Below are 19,890 nucleotides of genomic sequence, written 5' to 3'. Positions count from 1 at the left end.
AAGAGATGTGCAGGGTAGAGCCAGAACACGATTATAGCGTTTGTTCACTTGTGAAAAGCAGAGGACATATTTAAATATCATTTTTTGTATCCTTAATGAAAGGCACTGCTTTTTAATATGGAATATTTATATGTATGCACAGTTTTAATTGATAGAATATCACAGTAAATTAAATTTTGGTTCATTTGCTCAGTTTTTTGCAACATGAAAAATGCGAAAAAAGGGGAGTAATGATTAAGCATCATATTAAGCATATGATTAAGCATATTTCAGAAATATGATGACGTCCTTCATTAGCTTTCTCTATGTTAAGTGTTCAGAGAATTTGACATTGTGAATGAAATCAGTCAAAATTTTTGAAGGAAAAAAAACAATAACAGAAAGAGCTTTCTTGGGGCTTCTCATTGCATTTATTTAAGTTTTTAAAAAATGTACACCACTTTTTGAATACATAAAATGCCAGTGCTTTGCAACAGTTTTGTTACTGCATCTCTCAACTAAAAAAAGGAAGGAAAAAAAAAAAAAAACAGGAAAAATACATTCAAAAAGCCAGGCTGTTCTGCTTATGCACGGGCAGTGGCTCTGGAAAGCTACAGCCTACACTGTCTGTTCAGAGGCATTGCCGAACGTCAGTTAGCTATCAATGAAAAGTTGCACATAAAGCATTAAAGGATACAAAGAACAACTTGGGGAGGGGGAGCAGGAGAAGAATGGAAAATTAAGAAAAATACCACATATTCTGGGGGTGGGGGTGGACTCAGGCAGAAGCAAGCATGAAGACTGATGTTTTTGGAAACTAGATTTATGGGAAAAGGGAGAAAACAAAGTAACGTGCTTGACAAGGTAGAGTTGTGTGTGTGCGCATGTGTGCGCGCGTGTATGTCCACTTCCAATTTTCTGTTTTACTCTCCAAGAGAAATATAACAAAACTGAGGTAGAAATGAATGTGGGAGCACTATAGCCCAGAAGATTTCAAAAATGAGAAGCAAAATTGCACTGAGAAGAGAGGAGTCAAAAAGGAGAGGGGATGTAGATGTTCTTTGTGGATATAAAGAAGTTGGTTGGTTGGGTTTTGTATTTGTTTGTTTTTGCTTGCTATCTTCTGCATTCTATCCAACAGCACGGCAAGCCTATAAGCTAGATTAGTGAACAGAAGGACACCATTCCCAGCAGTTTGAAGAGAGAACTCGCAAACTACCACCACCACCAATGCAGTAAAAGGCAGTCCTAGTTTTTAGGTACTGTGACTTTCAGGGTCCTAAGCAGGTCTTGTGGCCGAGTGTTCTAGACACTAACATGAACTGAATAAGTAGCTTTCCATTAACCAGTGTACCTTTTAAGAACATTTTCACTTCATTATCAAGGAGCAATGTACGAAGAACTCTTGCAGTTTTTGACATAAAGAATTATTCTGCTCTGGTTAATTCCCCATAATTAGTAAAAGAATCTTTTTTTTTAAAAAAATCCTTCCATTTCTACTTTAAATTGTAAATATTCAGTTGTATCACACGTCAGTATTTTTCCGGATACATTCAAAGTAATTTTCCTTGCTATTTTCCAATTGTTGAGGTAAACATACATTTTTAATATAAAGTAACATTGAAGCCTATCCCATTACTCTCAGCAGTACATAGTGCTTTCAACACATTCCTTTGAGGTACTGTACAAATCACAATCGCTTTCCTGAGTTTTTGCAGACAAGAACATTAAAAGAAATGAACCGCAGAAATTAAGGTCCAGATTACCGTTACCCTGTTTTACCTGTTCTTAGCTTAATACTGCAGAACAGACAGGATTGAGGAATACTGTTGCTCTTAAAATGGCAAAAATCTGGTTTTCTGTCGTCACACAACCGTTCATCTCTTTAGTCCAATAATGTTTGAAGTTAAAGCTCTTTATATTAGCACATGCCACCAATGTAATTGTGAGGCAAACAAAAAATAAAGCACCACTCCAGGCACTTGACAGCAACTAAATCTCGAGAACAGCAGAATGGAATCAACACACGAGGTTCATGTCCTTCTGAAATCAACACACTTGCACCTTGCTCCTTGGTGAGTGTTGTCTAGCTTGAACTGAACTGAGCGTCAACAGATGCTTTCTGTCCTCTGGGGCTCTCAAATCAGAAGCTCTCATTTGATGCGTTTGTTTTTTTTTTTTTTTTCCTCCAAATCTACCCTGACTCTAAAGATGCAACTCAATCGTCATCTTCCCCAGTACCCTTTGCGATTTAAACACTACTGGAAAGGGGCTCTAGACCCTATGTAGCAGGTTTTATGCGTGTGTGCCAACATTCATTACATTTTTTTTTTTAAGAAGTTATCACTGACTGCAACCAAACATTTTGTTCCATTCAACATACATATCAAGCTCTTTTTGAGATATGCTAGGCTGAATCTTGCAGAAAGCGTTTTCAAAGTCTTGATATGTAACGGGCCTCAACTGGCTGGGCATGATGGCTGAAAGGTCTGTGGCTGGCATGGCATGGAGGGGGCCCACCGCTGCTTCCTGACACAAATGAGCCACGTCTAGTCCAGAAAAGCCTTCTGTGCGCTGGACGAGCAGTGCAAACTCCTTGTCATTGAGACAGTAATTGTGCTGTGAGAGCAGTTGTACTATTATCTGGTGCCTCGCTGTGCTGTCAGGAAGTGGGATTAAAAGTCGTTTCATGAAGTACCTCCGAAGAGATTCATCTATTTCTTCTGGTTTACTGGTGGCACAAATTACTACGATTTGGTCCTCAGCTGAAGTTAGTACAGTGTCCAGCTGCATCAGAAATTCCGTTCTCATCCGATTGACTGGACTGTGTTCCTCGCTCACTTGAGAGGAGAGAAGCATGTCAATGTCACTGACAAAAATCACCGAGGGCTGGCGACACCTGGCCACGAGAAAAGAGGCGTGGATAATTTTTTCTGCTTCTCCTAACCACTTGGCAACGAGTCCAGAACCGGCGATTTTGAAAAACGTGGCCCCCAGCTGACTAGCTATGCATCGGCCCAATAATGTTTTGCCTGTTCCCCGAGGTCCAAATAAAAGGATGCTCCGAGGTGAGGCCGTCAGTCCACTGAACGCGTCTGACCTCAACACGGGCCATAAAACTTCCTCTTTAATGACAGCCTTTACCAGGTCGAGACCAGCAATGTCATTCCAGTCCACCGGGGGTCCTTGGGTGATAATCTCATTGGTTACCAGGTCAATGAGGTGGGTGTCCGTATTCTTCAGTTGCTCGTCCACAGAGTGGTTGGATGAGGTAGCTGCACGGAGTCCAGGGCCTTGCATTGGGTGAGAGAGGAGCTGCCTGTGCTCGTCCCCATGCTCACTCATTACCGGCGACGTGTACTTCCCAAAGGATTCACTGGATCTTGATCCCAATGAATTTTTAGCAGTACTATAGGAAGGAGGGGTCAGAGCCCTACTGGACTGGCTGCTGAATTTCCTTTGCTGTTCAGAGGACATTAGCTGCTTCGTTGGCTTAAATGCCAAGGACGATGTTTCAGCACTTCTGTCAAAGCCATTCCCCCGATTTGAGTTTGAAATGCTGTTGTCGGGCATTCTGTACATAGGACTCTGCGTAGATCTCTGTTGGCCATAGCTGTAATTTCCGTAACTGGAGTCCATATCTCCTTGCCCTGCCATATAGAAAGCTTTCCTTTTGAGGGAACTTGCCGAACTGTTTGTCAGAGCCGAGGGTGCAATGGGTGTCAGACCATGACCCTGGTAGGTGTAGCCAGGAACAGTAGTGGGGGGCAGCGGGGTAGGAGCGGGGATTCCTGAAGGCAGGTACGCTGAAGGAGGAGGAGGCGCGCCGCCGGGGCTGTACCCGGATCCCACAGCAGTCTGAGGAGGATAGCTAGCAGAGGGATAGCTGTAACTGGGGAGGTTAGAAGTCCCATTGTAGCCCGGGACCAGGGCTGGTGGCGGAGGCGGAGGTGGCGGTGGCTGGAGGAGCCCGGAGCTATGCAAAGGAGAAGGGTGAGGGGAGGGAAGTGCAGGTGCCGGCTGGCTACTGTAAGTAGAATGCAAATACGATCCGTTGTATCCCGGGGCATATTCCTGAGAGGGGAGCCCTGCGTGGAGACTGGGGACGGTGTGGCTCCCACAGGTACTGCTCGAATAACTCGGCTCGGTCAGGTTGCTGGCCACCCCGGGGGAGCTCCCTATGCTCGCAGAGACATCTGCTGGAGGGAGGGCTGAACTGACTCCGGCTTTGCTGGCCGTGATAACATCCGGAACACAGTTCATGGGATAAACAGCTTCGGAATTCAAGGAAGGCTGCCAGGGTTCGCTTTCATTTTTCCGACCGTTCACGAGGCCGGATGGGGCATCCGAGTAGTTGCTGAGGACGGGTCGGTCCACGGGGCCCTCTAAAATGCCAGAATACTTCTCTGCGTATTTTTTGAGGAGGTTGGATGCAGTCAGAGCAGAAATGTCGTCATTTGCCCAGGCGTACTGATAGGTGCGCTGCAGATGACCTCTGTAGGCTTCCACTTTGTGGGCAGGAGACCGAGTGGTTGAGGTGATGTCAAAGTGCTGTTCTGGCCACTGGGCATGCTCCGGCGTCCACTGCATCTTCAAGCCTGCAGATTTGGGGGGGGGGGGGGGAGGAAAGTTAATTTACCGAGATACTCGTCAGATGTGCGAGAAAGCTTTTCCCTAACTTCTTTGGTAACCTGTTACCTTCCATTAATTATGGAGCCATTACAAGTAATTCCCACAGTGAGAGCTATCCACTGGGACCTGTACAGTCTGTACACTTTAAAACGGACTGGATTTCAGTCCTGTATAAAAAGGAAACCGAATTTACACAAAAACCCTGCATAAGATCTCATTCTTTGTTCATTTTTTTAAGTAATAAGCAAATCGATTTCCGTTAAGCTTAGCAAGTTACTCGCTGAGCAACACAGGAACACACACACACACACATATATATATGTACACACACATTCCCATCAAATTAGAATCTGATCATAGGTTCTTACGATGAAATATGCATATCTTTTAACTAGGAGGCACGTGATACTATTAACAGGAGCAATATCGAGCCATTCTGTCTCTTCACATCAGAGTTTCTGTTTTATATTTTAACCAATATAAAAATGAGACACAGCTGACAGATCACATCTAGGACCCCTCTCTTATTTGGTACTGAACACCTAGTTAGCACAGTATAATGCTCCCTGCGCAGAACAATATGACACAGACATAGCAGGTCATTCCATAATCCAACTCTCATCTAAAGTGCTCCACGACAGTTTCAAATCTGCTTCGTGGAGTGCAGCAAAGCAATCTCCCAGGCAGCGCTCCATCGCTTTCATCGCACAAAGCCTACAACTCGGTATGAATTACAACTGGCTCCTTTCTGCCTCTCAGTTCTGTTGTTGAGCCTCTGAAAAAAAAAAACAAGCATCACTTGTCTGTCGGTCTTCCAGCTGGCAATCTCCGTCCTTCCCCTATAATCCTTCCCTCTGCTTTACTAAGAGGGGTGAACACATATGCATATATATATATATATACATATATATGTGTACATATATATGTATATATATACACACACATACATATATCTTTACGTATACCTATTATGTGTGCTTGTATATATGTGTACATATATGGGGCGAAGAGAAGAGGAAGGAAGAAAGGAAGGAAGGAGGGCAGACAGGCAGGCAGGGAGGGAGCAAACAGGTGAAAGGGAGTATAAGAGGAGAGAAGAGGGAGAAAATGTGGATTCTCTTTAGATTTCTGTGGGAGGCAGTGTGTGTGTGGCATAAAGTCAAGGAGCACAGCTAGATAATGAGATGCTATGGGTAAGTCTATCACCTGCTAGATTATCAACCGAAGCAAGGTGACTTAAGTAGCAAACTGTAAAACCAGAGTATTTTCTCAGTTAGAATCAGAGAATCATTTGAATTTTACAGTTTAAAGAGACTTTAGAAATTACCTTATTTCACAGATTAGGGAACCAGTGCCCAAGGGGATTTAGAACATCCCCTGGAGGACGCACGTACACTTCATACACTTCATTACAGTAGAGCGTGGGAACCCTGTTTTGCCTCCCAGGGCTGGCTCACCTCATCCTAATCTCTGCTTCGTCCCAACACTTCCGATTCCGGTAGGGCTATATCAAATAGGTCTCCTTCAGCTCCTTTGTACTATCCAAAGTGAATTTTATAAGCCGCCTTATGCCCTCTGGCAGAGATCCCTTGATAAGAAGGGGGCCTGGTCTGAATGAGGCGTCTGTGGCATCAGCTCCCTGCTGAATTACTGCCGTCTATTTTGACAGCTCCTACACCCTTCCGCCTTCCTCCTCTAACCCCTTTAGCTCTTCATTCCCCGACTCTGGCTTCTGACATGGCCAGCTTTGACTTCCGGAGCTAAACTGAACACAGCCCAGAGTTTGGTAACAGAATGGCATGTTGATTCCCTCCTGACTCCCTCTTCCTTGTTTGCAAAACCACTGCACCAGACACTGGAAGTTAATTAGCAGGATGATGCTGTGCTAATTGTGTTAATTTACAAGGTTTTAGTCAAAGAGAATCATGCCAGGGCTGGCACTGCTGTCATGCTTCCGACTTAATGATTAAGAAATACTGAAAACAAGGTGGGAAGGATTGCAGTAATTACACAATAAATGAATAAAGCAACAGGATTCATTTGCAAATATATTTTACTGCAGTGGTACTCATTTGCATTTGGATTTTTAAAAAGGATCCATGTAGATATTCATTTGCAAATCACCATCTCAGTTAAATTAAGTCTGAATGCTGCACAGTATAACTTAATCAAGCTCTCTATTTTTTTTTAATAAAAATAGGAAAGACCTTACTTCACTTGGATATGCAACAGATTCTTTCTTCGCTTTCCATTTCCTTACTCCTCCCAAATCTTCATATGTTTCTCTTTTAAAACTCGATTTAAAAAAAAAAATAGTGGGGTGCCTGGGTGGCTCAGTGGGTTAAAGCCCCTGCCTTCGGCTCGGGTCACGATCCCGGGGTCCTGGGATCGAGCCCCGCATCAGGCTCTCTGCTCAGCAGGGAGCCTGCTTCCCCCTCTCTCTCTGCCTACTTGTGATCTCTATCTGATAAAAAAAAAAAATAGTATCATCAATTGGAAAAAAAAAATTGTAAAGTCCTGATGAAGTACAGCTTGCATCATTTCAGTCCGAGAAAATCTGGGGGTGAATTCTAGGAGGAACTAAAGTGATATTAATTGTTTCTGCTTTCTCAGTCATTCCTTTTGAAGGGGGCGGGGAGGGGGGAGGAAAACACATCGCAGAATGGGTGAAATGACCGAAACCACACTTAAAGGGGAAAAGATGCAATTTTAATGAAGCAGCATTTCAGGAATCATACTTTCATTAAATTCAACTGGAAATTATTAAGAGCAAATCACCAGGAACCAATCGCAAGTAATCAGTATCTAAATTCTTCTTGTGTCATGGGATTTACTTCAAGCCTTATAAAAAGGAAAGAATATTAATGTGACTCTAATGTAGAACTGTCTAAAAGACCTACAAATTCATTAGTCCTGTAAATTATTTCCAGGGAATTTCTACTAGAATTTTTTCTTTAAAAGATTATCAAATACAGAGTTGAGAAAATAAGAATGCTCATATGCTCTGAGTGGACATCTGATGAGATTGAGACAGAAGAAACATGAATAAATGTCTTGAAAGGAGGCCTCCAAAAATATTTTGGGAGTCACAGAAAATGGAATTTACCACAAACACAACATGACACACATACACACTAAAAGGCATGGCTTCCTGTCAGTTAGCTGAGCTGAGCCATCCTTGGCATGGTTAACACACATGACAAACATGATAAAAGCCCATTTAAAAAAATGAAACTGCTCTAGTTTAGAATAATTACTGGAAAAACAAACAAAAAAGGGCACCCTTCCCTCTTACTGGCTTAAAATCTTTTTCTCCTAAGTTAAGCATTTACAAAAGGTGTGCAAAAAATGTTTTAGTAAGGTATAATCACTGTAAAAGACAGGAATGTAAAGTTTACATTAAAAAGGTTGGTCATTTTCACTCGGTATGTCTGTGGAGTTTAACCCTAGGAAAACTAATACATTTCCTAAGATTTCTGTTTCAGTCTGAAATTAAGCAATGATCCTATCAAAATTATTGACTTGGGACAATTACTGGATATACCATTACCTTTGGATTCTCATGCTATTTTTGGATGTGCTTACCAAGATAACTGCAAGTTATTTATTGATGCATACTAACTAATAATCACCTTAGCGGGGCTGCCAAAGGCAAAAGTGAGATTTGATTAAATAACCTCAAGGGAACAGAATTATTCACATCCCCTGGAACACGAGTACTTGTCCTGTGTTTTGAAATCATTAATGTTACTCTAACGCATCAGTTAATAGTTAAGCATAAGCTAGTTCTTGTTATGAGTAGGAGCTGAAGAAGCTGGGGTTCAGGAGATTGTCCTGGCCTTGGGAGCACAGAGAGCTTTCTCATCAGTCTCTTGAATTTTAACGCTAATCAGAAGGAGAACCAAACTCGTTGTTGTTGTTGTTCTGTTTATTGGTGGTGATATTTCTGGTGTGGAATGGAAGAAAAATGTAGAGCCAAATGTTCCTTGAACAAAAAATCATGCTCCATTTGACTGTACTGCTGTTCTCGACATGTCGGAAGCAGCATGGGCGTGTCACTTAACTTGGCACGCAAATAAGAAGGTGGGTTTTAACACCAGCTTTTATATGGTTTCTCTCTGGAGCACACAGAGAGAAATCTCGGAAACAATACTGTTTTAGCACTATTAGAAACATGACTCCAGAACAATAACTTCCACTGCTGTTTAGAAATAGCTTAAATAGGTCCAATAAAAATTCAGAAAACAGTGGAAAGTAAGAAAAATAGTTCTTAAAGATAATTGAAGAATTGTTCCAAAACATCAATTTTTATTTTTGAAAGGATCAGGAAATTCTTAAGATAGCCAGCAAATTTCACAATGCAATGTGTTTGTTTTTAAAATATGTAATTTAATAGAAAATTGCTTTTAAGAGACGTTAACATACATTTTATACCACAACGAGAGGGACTATGGTACAAAGCCTGAGCATTTATTATTTCATTGCCATAGGATGAAGCTTTGTAGATATAAATGAACAAGTCTGTATTTCCCATAAAACCGGACAGTTTGGATACCATTTTCCTTTTTTATCATTTCTGACCACTTTATAACTCGGGTTTAATTACTAACCAGTTGCGGCCTCATTGCTTTACTTGCTCCATTTTGTTCTTTAACTGTTTTGAAACGACACAACTGTGACATCCTTCGAAGTTCTGTTCTCGCTTCAAAACGATTGAGAAGCTGTTACCCAGAAAAATGAAGGATATAAAAACAACTTTCAGAATGGGAGGAAATCTGAAAGAAGACACTAAGCCTCTGGAATCTATTTTTAGCACACATTCCTGGAAATACTAATCTAAGGCCCTCACTACCGGACTCCCACCCCTACCTAACACCCGGATGCTGCTCAGCAGTTCATCTGGTCTAAAAAAGCGGTTCCTTCTACAAGGTTCACACAGGGTAATTCTGGCTGCTAGGGACTCTGCCCTCATCTGCCGGTTTTCTCACACTTCTAAGGGCGGGACCTGAGGCAAACAGCCGCAGGCCTGCAAGGCTTGCCTGCTCTAGGACAGCTACACATGCTCACACAGGACTGCATGACGTCACTACACCTGTTACATTCCCTTGCGCCATGGTACCTCTGAATGTTTCATCATCATTTATTTAAATATATTTAAAAAAAAATCTAATAGCATGGGTACCCATGTTCTCTCTAGAAAGCAATCGCTCCTGGGGTAAATATAACAAAGTACGGTTGACCCTGGAACAACACAGCTTTGAATTACGTGGGTCCACTAATATGCAGATTTTAGGGGGTAAATACATGACAATACTGCCGATGTTATTTCCTCTTACGATTTTCTTCATGACATTTGCTTGTCTGTGTAGAGCTGCCTTTATCGTAAGAATACAGTATATAATACATATGACCTACAAAATGTGTGTTGATCGACTGTTTACGCCATTGGTAAGGCTTCTGGCTGTGACATTTTCAGGGAGTCGAAAGTTACACGCGGATTTTCAAAACCTGCGTTGCTCAAGGGTCGACTTGAATATATTCAATTGTTTACAGTCCCCTCAGCCTAACACTACAGATTCATCATCTTTTAAGGAATGGCAGAACTAACACCCAGAACACTAAAAATTTCAGGAAGAGAGTAGCAAATTCATTGCTTAAAAATACAGACTGATGCAGTGAAATGCTTTGAGAGAGCACCTACAAACATGCTGTACTGAACCCCGGCCCGGCGCAGTCTCCCCTCACCATGATCCTTCCTGGGGGGCGGCGAGCAAATGAAACGTTGGAGCAGACCCAGTAGTACTCTCCTTCTGTAGCCTCACCCTCAGAAGCCGAGGCCCACACAGCAGTGTCTCGTTTTCCCCGTGCTAACCCACTGGATCTGAAATCTTCTGCAGCCCATGTCCTGATTAATTCCCAGCCTGAAAATGTGAGGCCATATCTAAAAGTGCGGGGCAACAGCACAGACATTACACGTTCCCTTTGATCTGTTCCATCGGTTCATCTTCAGAACACCCCAAATGAGAAGCCCTTTACCAGCTAACTAGGAGCTAACTAATTTTATTTAGTCAGTGACTTGAGGGCCTGCCATATATACTGTGGTTCAGGGCTAAGAATTTAAGTCAAGGGAATCTGTTTATCAGCCGATGAAACTTTTTCAGCTTTCTGTCCTTCTTTGTAATTTCACATTCTAAATTCTCTTTGATTGTAGAGACTAAGGGAACTTTAAAGTGACCTAGTCCCCAATCCCGAAAGTCTCAGTCATAGTTCGGTACTTCACTTACTGTGGTGTCCTGTGGCGTAGAGAGCTATTCTGCCTAACACAGTGTTTTATTTGGAGGCACTGCTAGCTTGGTGGGATAGAAAGGGACTGACAGAAACATAAGGAAGGTTGTAGAATTTTGTCTGAAGAGTGAATGTCCCAAGCTTGGGAATCAGACCACTGGCTCTGCTCATGCCGTTGCTTATTTGTTCTAACCTTGGTGAAGTCACTTAAGCACATCGAACTCACTTTTCTCAGCCATAAAACATGGACCCTAATGGTATCATATATCGTACTGGATTCTTAATAAGATTACCTAAAGTGATGATATGCATTGAAAATCTCTTCCAACTGTGAACTGCTATACAATTAGTTCTTATTCTTAAAAAAAAAAGAAAAAATACAAGAGCATTAAACACAAAACAAAACTGACTAGACAGAAAAAAAGTAAGATCACTCCTAGAATTTATAAATCACTTTTGCTTCCACCTCAAGACATCTACTGAAAAGGAAATTTTCCAGTGGGAATGTTGGTTATAAGGAAGGTGTAAAAATTCTTTCATACTCAGCAAAATACAGAGCATGAGCTTACCAAAAGATGTCAGAAATTCAAATGTTTTTGATTCCGGATGTTTTCACAGTATTTTATTTATTTTAAATGTTACTTGCTACTCAACGTTGTAGAGACCACAAGTAAGAAATAAAGTACTTAGAGGTTTAAATCCAGTTAAGAATGATCTCAAAACTTGCAGTCTCGAAATAAGATATTCTAATTATATAGCAATACTGTCAAATGATTTTTCTCTTTAAATCACACTTTCACACCTCAAGACTCCAAATTATAATACATTTTGAAGCAAATTACTCCCTCCTCCCATTTCACCGTATTTGCATAAAGCGATCCTTTTTAAGAACCACAAAGGCATTTCTGGCTAAATGGCCCTTAGTAAATATAGTTCTAATACCTCACCCTCTAATGTAGAGAAATTGCCACCTCACTACCTGAGGGCAGCATAGAGTCTGCAACCAGCTTTTGTTGGCCAGCACAGGGTTTTAAAAATCAGTGACTTTATAAAAAGATTCTCTATTTCTGTATTTCCTATTTTTCTAGACAAGCTGAATGCTCTTAGACGACCAGATCTCATTCTTGCCTGGCAACAACTGACTGAATCTGAAAGCCAGCTGCCCACTTTGGACATGGCAGCCTTCTCTACTTTGTCACACCGTCCCCACTCCCTATTATAACATCCGGTATTTCAATGGTACTGATCAATGCTGTAAACAATCAAATCTGTGACTACATTTAGAAGCTTCAAGCCAGCTTTTACACTTAAGTACATTTTTTGGAAACTAGCAAGTATAGTGCTCAAAAACTTGAACAAGTAGTATCTTTAGGGAAGAAAAATCCTAAATACTATTATACATATATATATATGTGTGTGTGTGTGTGTGTGTGTGTGTATATACACACACACACACACACACACACACATATATATATGCATTCCTGTCTTCTTAATCAGAACATAGGGAAAATGGTTGACATTTTCTTGTTGATTCAGTGTCTTTAGTGTAGGATGATGAATAATGATTTCTTAAAAAGGTGGTTTCCACATTGTTATTTCACTGTCTCCCCCTTTGCTCTGATTTGTCAGATACTTTTTCTAGCTGTTTTTCCTGTTCCCTATGTCAATTCCCACCATTCCTAATATGCTCCTTTGAGTGTGCCATGGGTTCTGAAACCGCAAACCAAAGCTTCATTAAATTGTAAAGCTTCCCCTCTAGATCAGTCAGGAGCTTTAGTACAACTTTTGAGAGACTGTTTAAGTTACTCCAAGTTATGCTTTCTATATCTTAGAGAGGATGTTATCTGGGTAAGCAACTGATCTTATTCTACATGTCATCATTTTGGGCCTAGTAAGAACCTGTGTTCAATATTATGGGCATCGCGACTTAGACTAGAATGATATATACTCTGTCCTTCAGTTAAATTTGTGTGTGGCTTATGATCTGAGTCAGTTTCCCTAAAATACATTAGATTTTATTCAAAGCAACAAAATACTCCTCAAAATGTGACTAAGTGTAAAGATGACTATTTTGCCAATATTTCATACCGAGGAAAACTGGTAGGCATTAGTCTGATAGGTCATTATTTTTAATGTGTAAGACATATATAAGAGGATGGCTTCCATTTATAAGGATGAATGCATGAGCACTTCTGCAAAGCAAATTACACTGATGACAGTAGTATCCCTTTTAGTCCACTTAGTTTATATTTAATATATGATCAGGATGGATAGCCTATCACTTAAAGCAACCCAGAAATTCATAATCATAATTCAAATAAGTATTTTTTCCTATTGGGGGGGGTCCTAAAATTTCCTAAACTTAAATCCAAGTATTCAAATGAAAATACAATCACGCTCACATTTAATCAGTCTATTTTAAAATCACAATTCAGACTTTTTGTTTGTTTGGGTTTTTTTTTGTAAGGGTTGGGTTTTACAAAAGTTTATGTGTACAAATTTTTGAATACTAACCTAAGTAAACAAACAGTGTCCAAAAGTCTGTGTATATCCTGTGTATAACCACAGTTAAGTCCAAAGAATACAAGGCTACGCATATACATACAACAATTTAAAATATGCAAATGATCCATACTCTGAATCTTAATATTTAGTGTCAGGCGTCATTAACTATTTCAAGGGAAAGAGTTTGAGGGTTACTAGGTAAGAGGACTGATTCTTCCATGTTAAGTTAGATATTTTGTTTATTCTACCTCTGTGAATGTGTTTAGATAATTTGTAATGAGCTTAAAGACTGCACTGTAGGTAACCTTTAAAGTTGTTCCTTTATGGCCTTTCATTTCTCATGCTGTCTCTTCCCTTTTCCCATATACGTTTTCAGTCCATTACAGCCATCTACCCTCCCCCCACCCCCCCGGTTCTTTTTGTCATACAAAGATCATCAGGACATACCACATATGTCCATGGGGACTGCCCAGGCTAATGAATATGTATGTTCTGTGTCACAACAGAGCACTCCCCTTGTTCTGCGGTATCAACCCTCTTATGTGTGTAAATAACAGGTGAGCTGTGTAGCGTGCAGGGATAAACGGGGTTAACACAATCTGAAAGCCCCGAGCTACATTCATAGCATCCGGCCTGTATGGTTGATCCACAAAGAGAAATCCACATGCCAAAAGTACCGTGCATTTTCTATGTCATTTTGAGTCTTTATTTTTAAAAAGGTCTCTGCCGAGGCAACATCACTTTAGTCCTAAAAGTCTGAGGTTATTCCAGTTGATTCTCAAGTTACTGTTGTGTCATATAAAATAAATTTGCACTTTCAGTTAACACAAACCGGGCACGGTACCAACCTTGAATTATGACATGGCTGGTTAATTTCCTTGGTCACAAACCTAAAATGTTATGTTAATCATTACGCACAGACGCAGCTATTTGTAAATAGTTATTTGCGCATGTGTATTCTATTTCAAGTATATACATGTAAAGTTCAATTTAGTTTTATTTAAACCAAACTGTATTCACTTTTTGCCCAACACGCCGTGCTGACATGGGTCAATAAACAAATTTCAGAACCTCCCAAGCTCCACGACCTTGTGTAATATGAAATTTGCACTCATCCTCTTTTTTGTGTTCCTCTAGAACCTTACTCTAAAAAGACAGTTTACATTAAAAAAAAAAAAAAAAAGACCATTGAGGCTGCTTATTTAAGATTGAGGGTTCACTCATATAATTAGGCAAAGGAGTAGAATATGATTTACATATTATACAACTCTTCAACCATTCTCCTTAAAAACTCTGCTTAAGGTGACTCTAAAGTGTGCAAAGCACAGACAAAATTTGTTAAGGTTATTTATGCATTTTTCTCTTTTTGGCAATTTGTACATTAATTTTTAATGCAATAGCAAAATAGTGTCTTGGACTTTGATAAAAATATGCTATAGTCAGGGCTGGGTGACATAGTGCATTAATTCAGTGTCCTTCACTCCTGGGACCTGTGTATAATTTAGTCCAGCCTGAAGAAAATAACTTTGATCTGAAAGCAGTGGAAAAAGCTACATATGAAATGAGTTTAGGTAGATTTAGGGTTGTTTCTTCCATATGAGACAATGTATGAGGATAAGCTGCTTTCAAATACAATCAACACAGTCCAGGATTAAAAATGAAGAGCTCTTACTAACAACACTAGTTCCCTTACCTCTCCCGCCTCCAGCCCCCCAACTTCGCCCTCCAGCCCCATTCTATGGTCTGGTGAAATAAACCTGAGCACCACATATAATTAGGATGCTCTGATTTCCAGATAAACAGAACGTTGTTAAAAGTGCAGTGTGAATGACAGTCCAGTCATTAGCGCTGTTGGCTCTTCCATTTGTAAAAACAAAGAATGTTGCATAATGAGACAGAAGCAGAAAAGAGAGGAAGGATATCTGTGTCCTCAAAGAAAGTGGCACTTCCTGTCCTGGAGGGGGTGCCCAACAACCTAACCTAAAAGAAACTCTTTCTTCTGAGAATATTCTATCTTGGTCATGTTCCCTATGTCAATATTTAACAACATCATTTCATCTACTATTACGGTAGATGATGCCAATATGTCAAAAAAAAAAAAAAAGTTTAGGCTTTGGCTGAATTTATTTATTTTATTTTACTTTATTTGTGTCTTGGCTGAATTTAAAACAATGATTGGTCCAGTCCCATTAATCACATGAACTACGTATCTGCTTTTTTTTGTTTACAATTCTACAATCAGTTCCAATCTGACTTTCTTCTGTTGTGAATAAATACGGCTTACTTTGTCTCTAACACAGCAGTTAAGAATAAACTGGCTCTCAGTACGGTCAATAGAGTTAAAAGCTGTAAGGGTGTTGCTTCTATATGGTATAAACAATACTATAGTTGTATACTTCTTACCTGTCATGCATTATTTTATTTGCCTCCTTAGTTATGGAAATGCTCCAGTATTTGCTAATAATTTTTAAAGAAAAAGGAGTTAACAGTCACATTTTTAAATTGGCAGAGAATTGGAAAGAAACTTGTTTTTTTTTTTCAATGTTTCAAGTTTTTATTGAAATTCTAGTTAATTAACATATAGTGTAATGTTAGTTTCAGGAGTAGAATTTAGTGATTCACCACTTAACATGTAACACTCAGCACTCATTATGACGAAGGAAACTGATTTTTAAATTTGCTAGTTTTAGTTGTTTATGTTGAAAGAGTAAATATGTCAAATATTCCTGCTCCCTCTTCAAATTGTGTGCATCCTTTTTGCACAAGGTCCCTGAACAACAGGAAAACCTAACCCCTGCAGGTGATTAGGTTACACCTACACATCAGATCTAGGGGCCTGTGTTTCAGTGTTATGTCTGTAGTTACAGAAAGGATATAGAGAAAATAAGGGGAAAGTGACAGAGAAAGAAAAGAGATCTATAAAATTGCTTTTTTTCCAGGGTGCATGGGTGGCTCAGTGGGTTAAGCCTCTGCCTTCGGCTCAGGTCATGATCTCAGGGTCCTGGGCTTGAGCCCTGCAGGGAGCCTGCTTCCCCCTCCCCCTCTGCCTGCCTCTCTGCATACTTGTGATCTCTCTCTCCCTCTCTGTCAAATAAATAAGAAAATCTTAATAAAATAAAATTGCTTTTTTCCTAAAAATGATCTGCTTTACTATTAATAATCTCAGAATCCAGTGTTTATTCTAAATGATTTTACAAATGTGCACGTCATATTTTAAAACACAAGTAAGCATATTGAACCAAGTCATATACCTCAAAAAGTTTCCAACTTATAAAACTTAAAGTTTTATTTTTGATCCCAAACTGGGCTGCCAACACTCTTTTCCTTAACTGAGCAGTCATTTTCCAGGAGGCCTGGGTTCACATATGTAGTATTCTTCAAAAAGGAAACCTAATAGCAATTTTAGTACATACTGATACATTTTTCTCAGTTGAATACAAAAAATAAAATAATTTTAATTGACGTGTAGTTGACACATTTAATAGAATTATTTTTGATAAAATGTTTAAAAAATCCTTGAAAAGCAGATATTTAAAAAATATGTAATAACTGGGTTACATAGGAAAGCACCCCCAATAGTCAGTTTAGAAGTGTTTTTGTGTTTTCTATAGAATGGTTTTTTTTAGAACAGTTTTTTTTTCTTTTGAACACAATAGAGAATTCATAAAAGTAATGATGAATCATAAGTCTAAGAAGATTCCTTTCTCATTGAAATGACATACCTGCAACTGGTCTTCTTTTAAGTAACTCTTTTTGAAAGCATCCGTATGCCTACAAGAGCATTCATTTATATTTGACTTTCGTCTTAACGGCCATTACCTGATCACTTAGCTAACTTGTGAAGTTTTTCAGGTGAGGATGTTTTACTGTGCCCTCCTTTTTTTAAATGCTTCTACATCCAGCCATTGTTTTCATATTTTACCCTAGAAATTATTTTATCCTGTTCAGTGTCAAATGATATTATACTTTAAAAAAGAATCTATTCAGAGAATATAGCGTAAAATAATGCCTTGCCTCCCTGGCCATAGCTCCCAGAAGCATTAAAATGTTACTGGAGTACCCGACTGACAGCAATGACAGCTTAATCACTTAAAGGCTTTTACATTAACAATTTTTTTCTTTCAATTTGAGCAGTAATATTCAGGCATGATTTAATAGGAGGTTAGCTGTTAAATGCAGCTAAATAACATACTTTTTTAAAATATCAAAATCAAGTTTGGTGTCCAATGAACATTTCTTGACACTTTCTGAAATATTACTGCACGTTCATAAAGCTTGGCTTCTTTTATTTTTTTTTCCTCCCGATATATGTATTAAAAAAATTGGCCTGGTAATTAGCATGCATAGTCCAACAGCGTTCTGTATTGTTATGATTTTAAGTAGAAGATCCATGGATAAAATGTAATTGAAAGGTGAGCCTATTAATTTGGAGAATAACCTCCACAAACCAAATAAGAATGAATCATTTTTAAGTCTCCACCTCATTTATAGCTTTATATTCCTAAGGAGGAAAAAAAAAAAAAAAGCAGAGAGAGACTAAAGGTGACCTTATTTAGACATATTAGTCAAGACAGCCTTTGCTGTTTTTAACCAAACATGATTGTGACTCCACTGTGTCCATCCATCCAGTTTTCCAGTGTGTAAATTGGATGATGACTTGGACAATTGTCTCTTCATTAGTGAACTGTGGAAAGGAAATATGGAGGTGGCTTTTTATTTTTTAAACTCTGCTGTGTCTTATAGTTAGATTCTGAGGCATCAAGGAATATATATATATGTATATATATTTTTTCTAGACAAGCTGTCGTAATTGAAATGAAGTCTAATCAGACTCATTACTGTTTTCAGCAATTTGCACGACCAAAGATGCTTATTAGGTAACTGTGTTTAATAAACCACTCTTTAGAAAAATACCAGTAATGAGCTCTTAACAGCCAATCTTTAGCGTGAATGTAATGTGAAAAGTGTTCCTAGCGCTGAATAGATTTTCACATTTAGTAGTGTCATAATTAAGCTCCATGAATTGGTTGCTGTGATGTTAGATTTATTACAATAATCTTATTTTTTCCCCTTATTTTAAATATACTTGGAAACACCATCATCTTCTATTAGAGTTGGAATATATTCATTGTAAAGCCAAATTCAGGCTTATACCAAGCTGATCAAAAGGTTTCCAACGGAGGATTTGTTAACAAATGATAAGCAAGGATTTTATAGCTGATAATTGATTCTAGCAATCAAGTCTTTCCATCAGCATCCCCACCCACACCTCAGGAAAACATCCTGTCATTTGATTATATATGAAAAGTTATCCGAGATAGAAGTGTATTGTGATCATGTAGAGGAAAAATCGTTTTTTGTCCATGTCACTAAGACATAGACAAAAATGGACATTCTGAAAAGAATATCTGAAGAAACATTGGTCTTTTAAAATAGCAGCTATAAATAACACTATATCGCTTCATTAGATATTGTTCTTAAAAATGTGAATAACATTTTCCTCCCTGACTCTTCCTTTCTGTAGCACTATTTACTAAGATCTTAACATTAAAGAACAATATTGTGGATATATATTATTTATATGCACTAGGGGTGGTCATGAGAGTTAGCTGGGCTTCTTATTGATAAGGGCAAAAAACCCAAAATGCTAGACACCTCTAACGAGAGGGGTTATTTCCATTCAGGATGAGGCATGTGCTGAAATAAGTACATATCTGTAGAGTCTTTATTGATTAATCCATCAATAGAGTATATCCTGAGGCATTTCCACATGCGTAAGAGTCACATAGAAGGAACTGAAAATATTCTTTGAGAACATCTAAATGAGCCTTATAGGAAGCTCTTGAGCTTATAGTCATGAAACATCTCAGAAGATGAGACAAATATCTTTTGGTCACTAAAAGCAACCGAAAAGGTGACACAATCAGCTTGGAAATGAGACTCTGGACATTCTGAAACAGGTCCATAAAGATAATCAATAAATGAAAAAGTACAAAAATAACAGGAGACCAAGATTTGATGCCCACTCATGATACAATGTTTAGAAGGATTCTGTTGCTGAGTGATTCTTCTCCCAGTACACTCATTTCTTCTAACCTCAAGCTTCACGACGCCTAATTGGAGCCAATAAGCCTCCATAACTGTTTTCAGCTTTTTGAATCAATAGGGCTAGGAGGACTGAGACTGTCGAATTAATGGCTTGTTTGATCTGATTTTGTGGAATGCACTTCTTTGCATTACAAAGTAGAGAAGAAACCAAACTCATTCCCTTGTGAATTCATATAGCTTTCAAATCAAAATATCTTCCTGTTTCTTTCAGTCTCAGCTGAATTCGTATTCAGAACCACAAAAGAAAAAGCCAGTGCATCAAACTATTGCAAACCTGTATCCTGTATCTTTAAATGACTCACAGCTAAAAAAAAAAAACAACCCCAAACCAAAGGCTAATAGAGGGTCCCTTTTGGTGCTTTTGGAATGCCTTACCAT

At 39.1% G+C, this 19,890-nt stretch overlaps 1 protein-coding gene across 1 annotated transcript in view; it reads right to left on the bottom strand.

The window, feature by feature from the left end:
* Positions 1–399: 399 nt before the first annotated feature.
* The window catches only part of FIGN (fidgetin, microtubule severing factor), a 125,446-nt gene continuing 105,955 nt past the window's right edge, over positions 400–19,890 (bottom strand). Inside the window, exon 3 of the mRNA XM_080799255.1 lies at positions 400–4,577. Within this exon, the coding sequence (XP_080655381.1) occupies positions 2,323–4,577 (2,255 nt within the window). The 3' untranslated portion in view covers positions 400–2,322. The remainder of the gene's footprint in view (positions 4,578–19,890) is intronic.

The sequence above is a fragment of the Martes martes genome, assembly GCF_963455335.1.
Source record: "Martes martes genome assembly, chromosome: 3".
Lineage (NCBI taxonomy): Eukaryota > Metazoa > Chordata > Mammalia > Carnivora > Mustelidae > Martes > Martes martes.
Note: the sequence above shows the minus strand (reverse complement) of the source record. Positions and strands in the feature narration are given on the sequence as shown.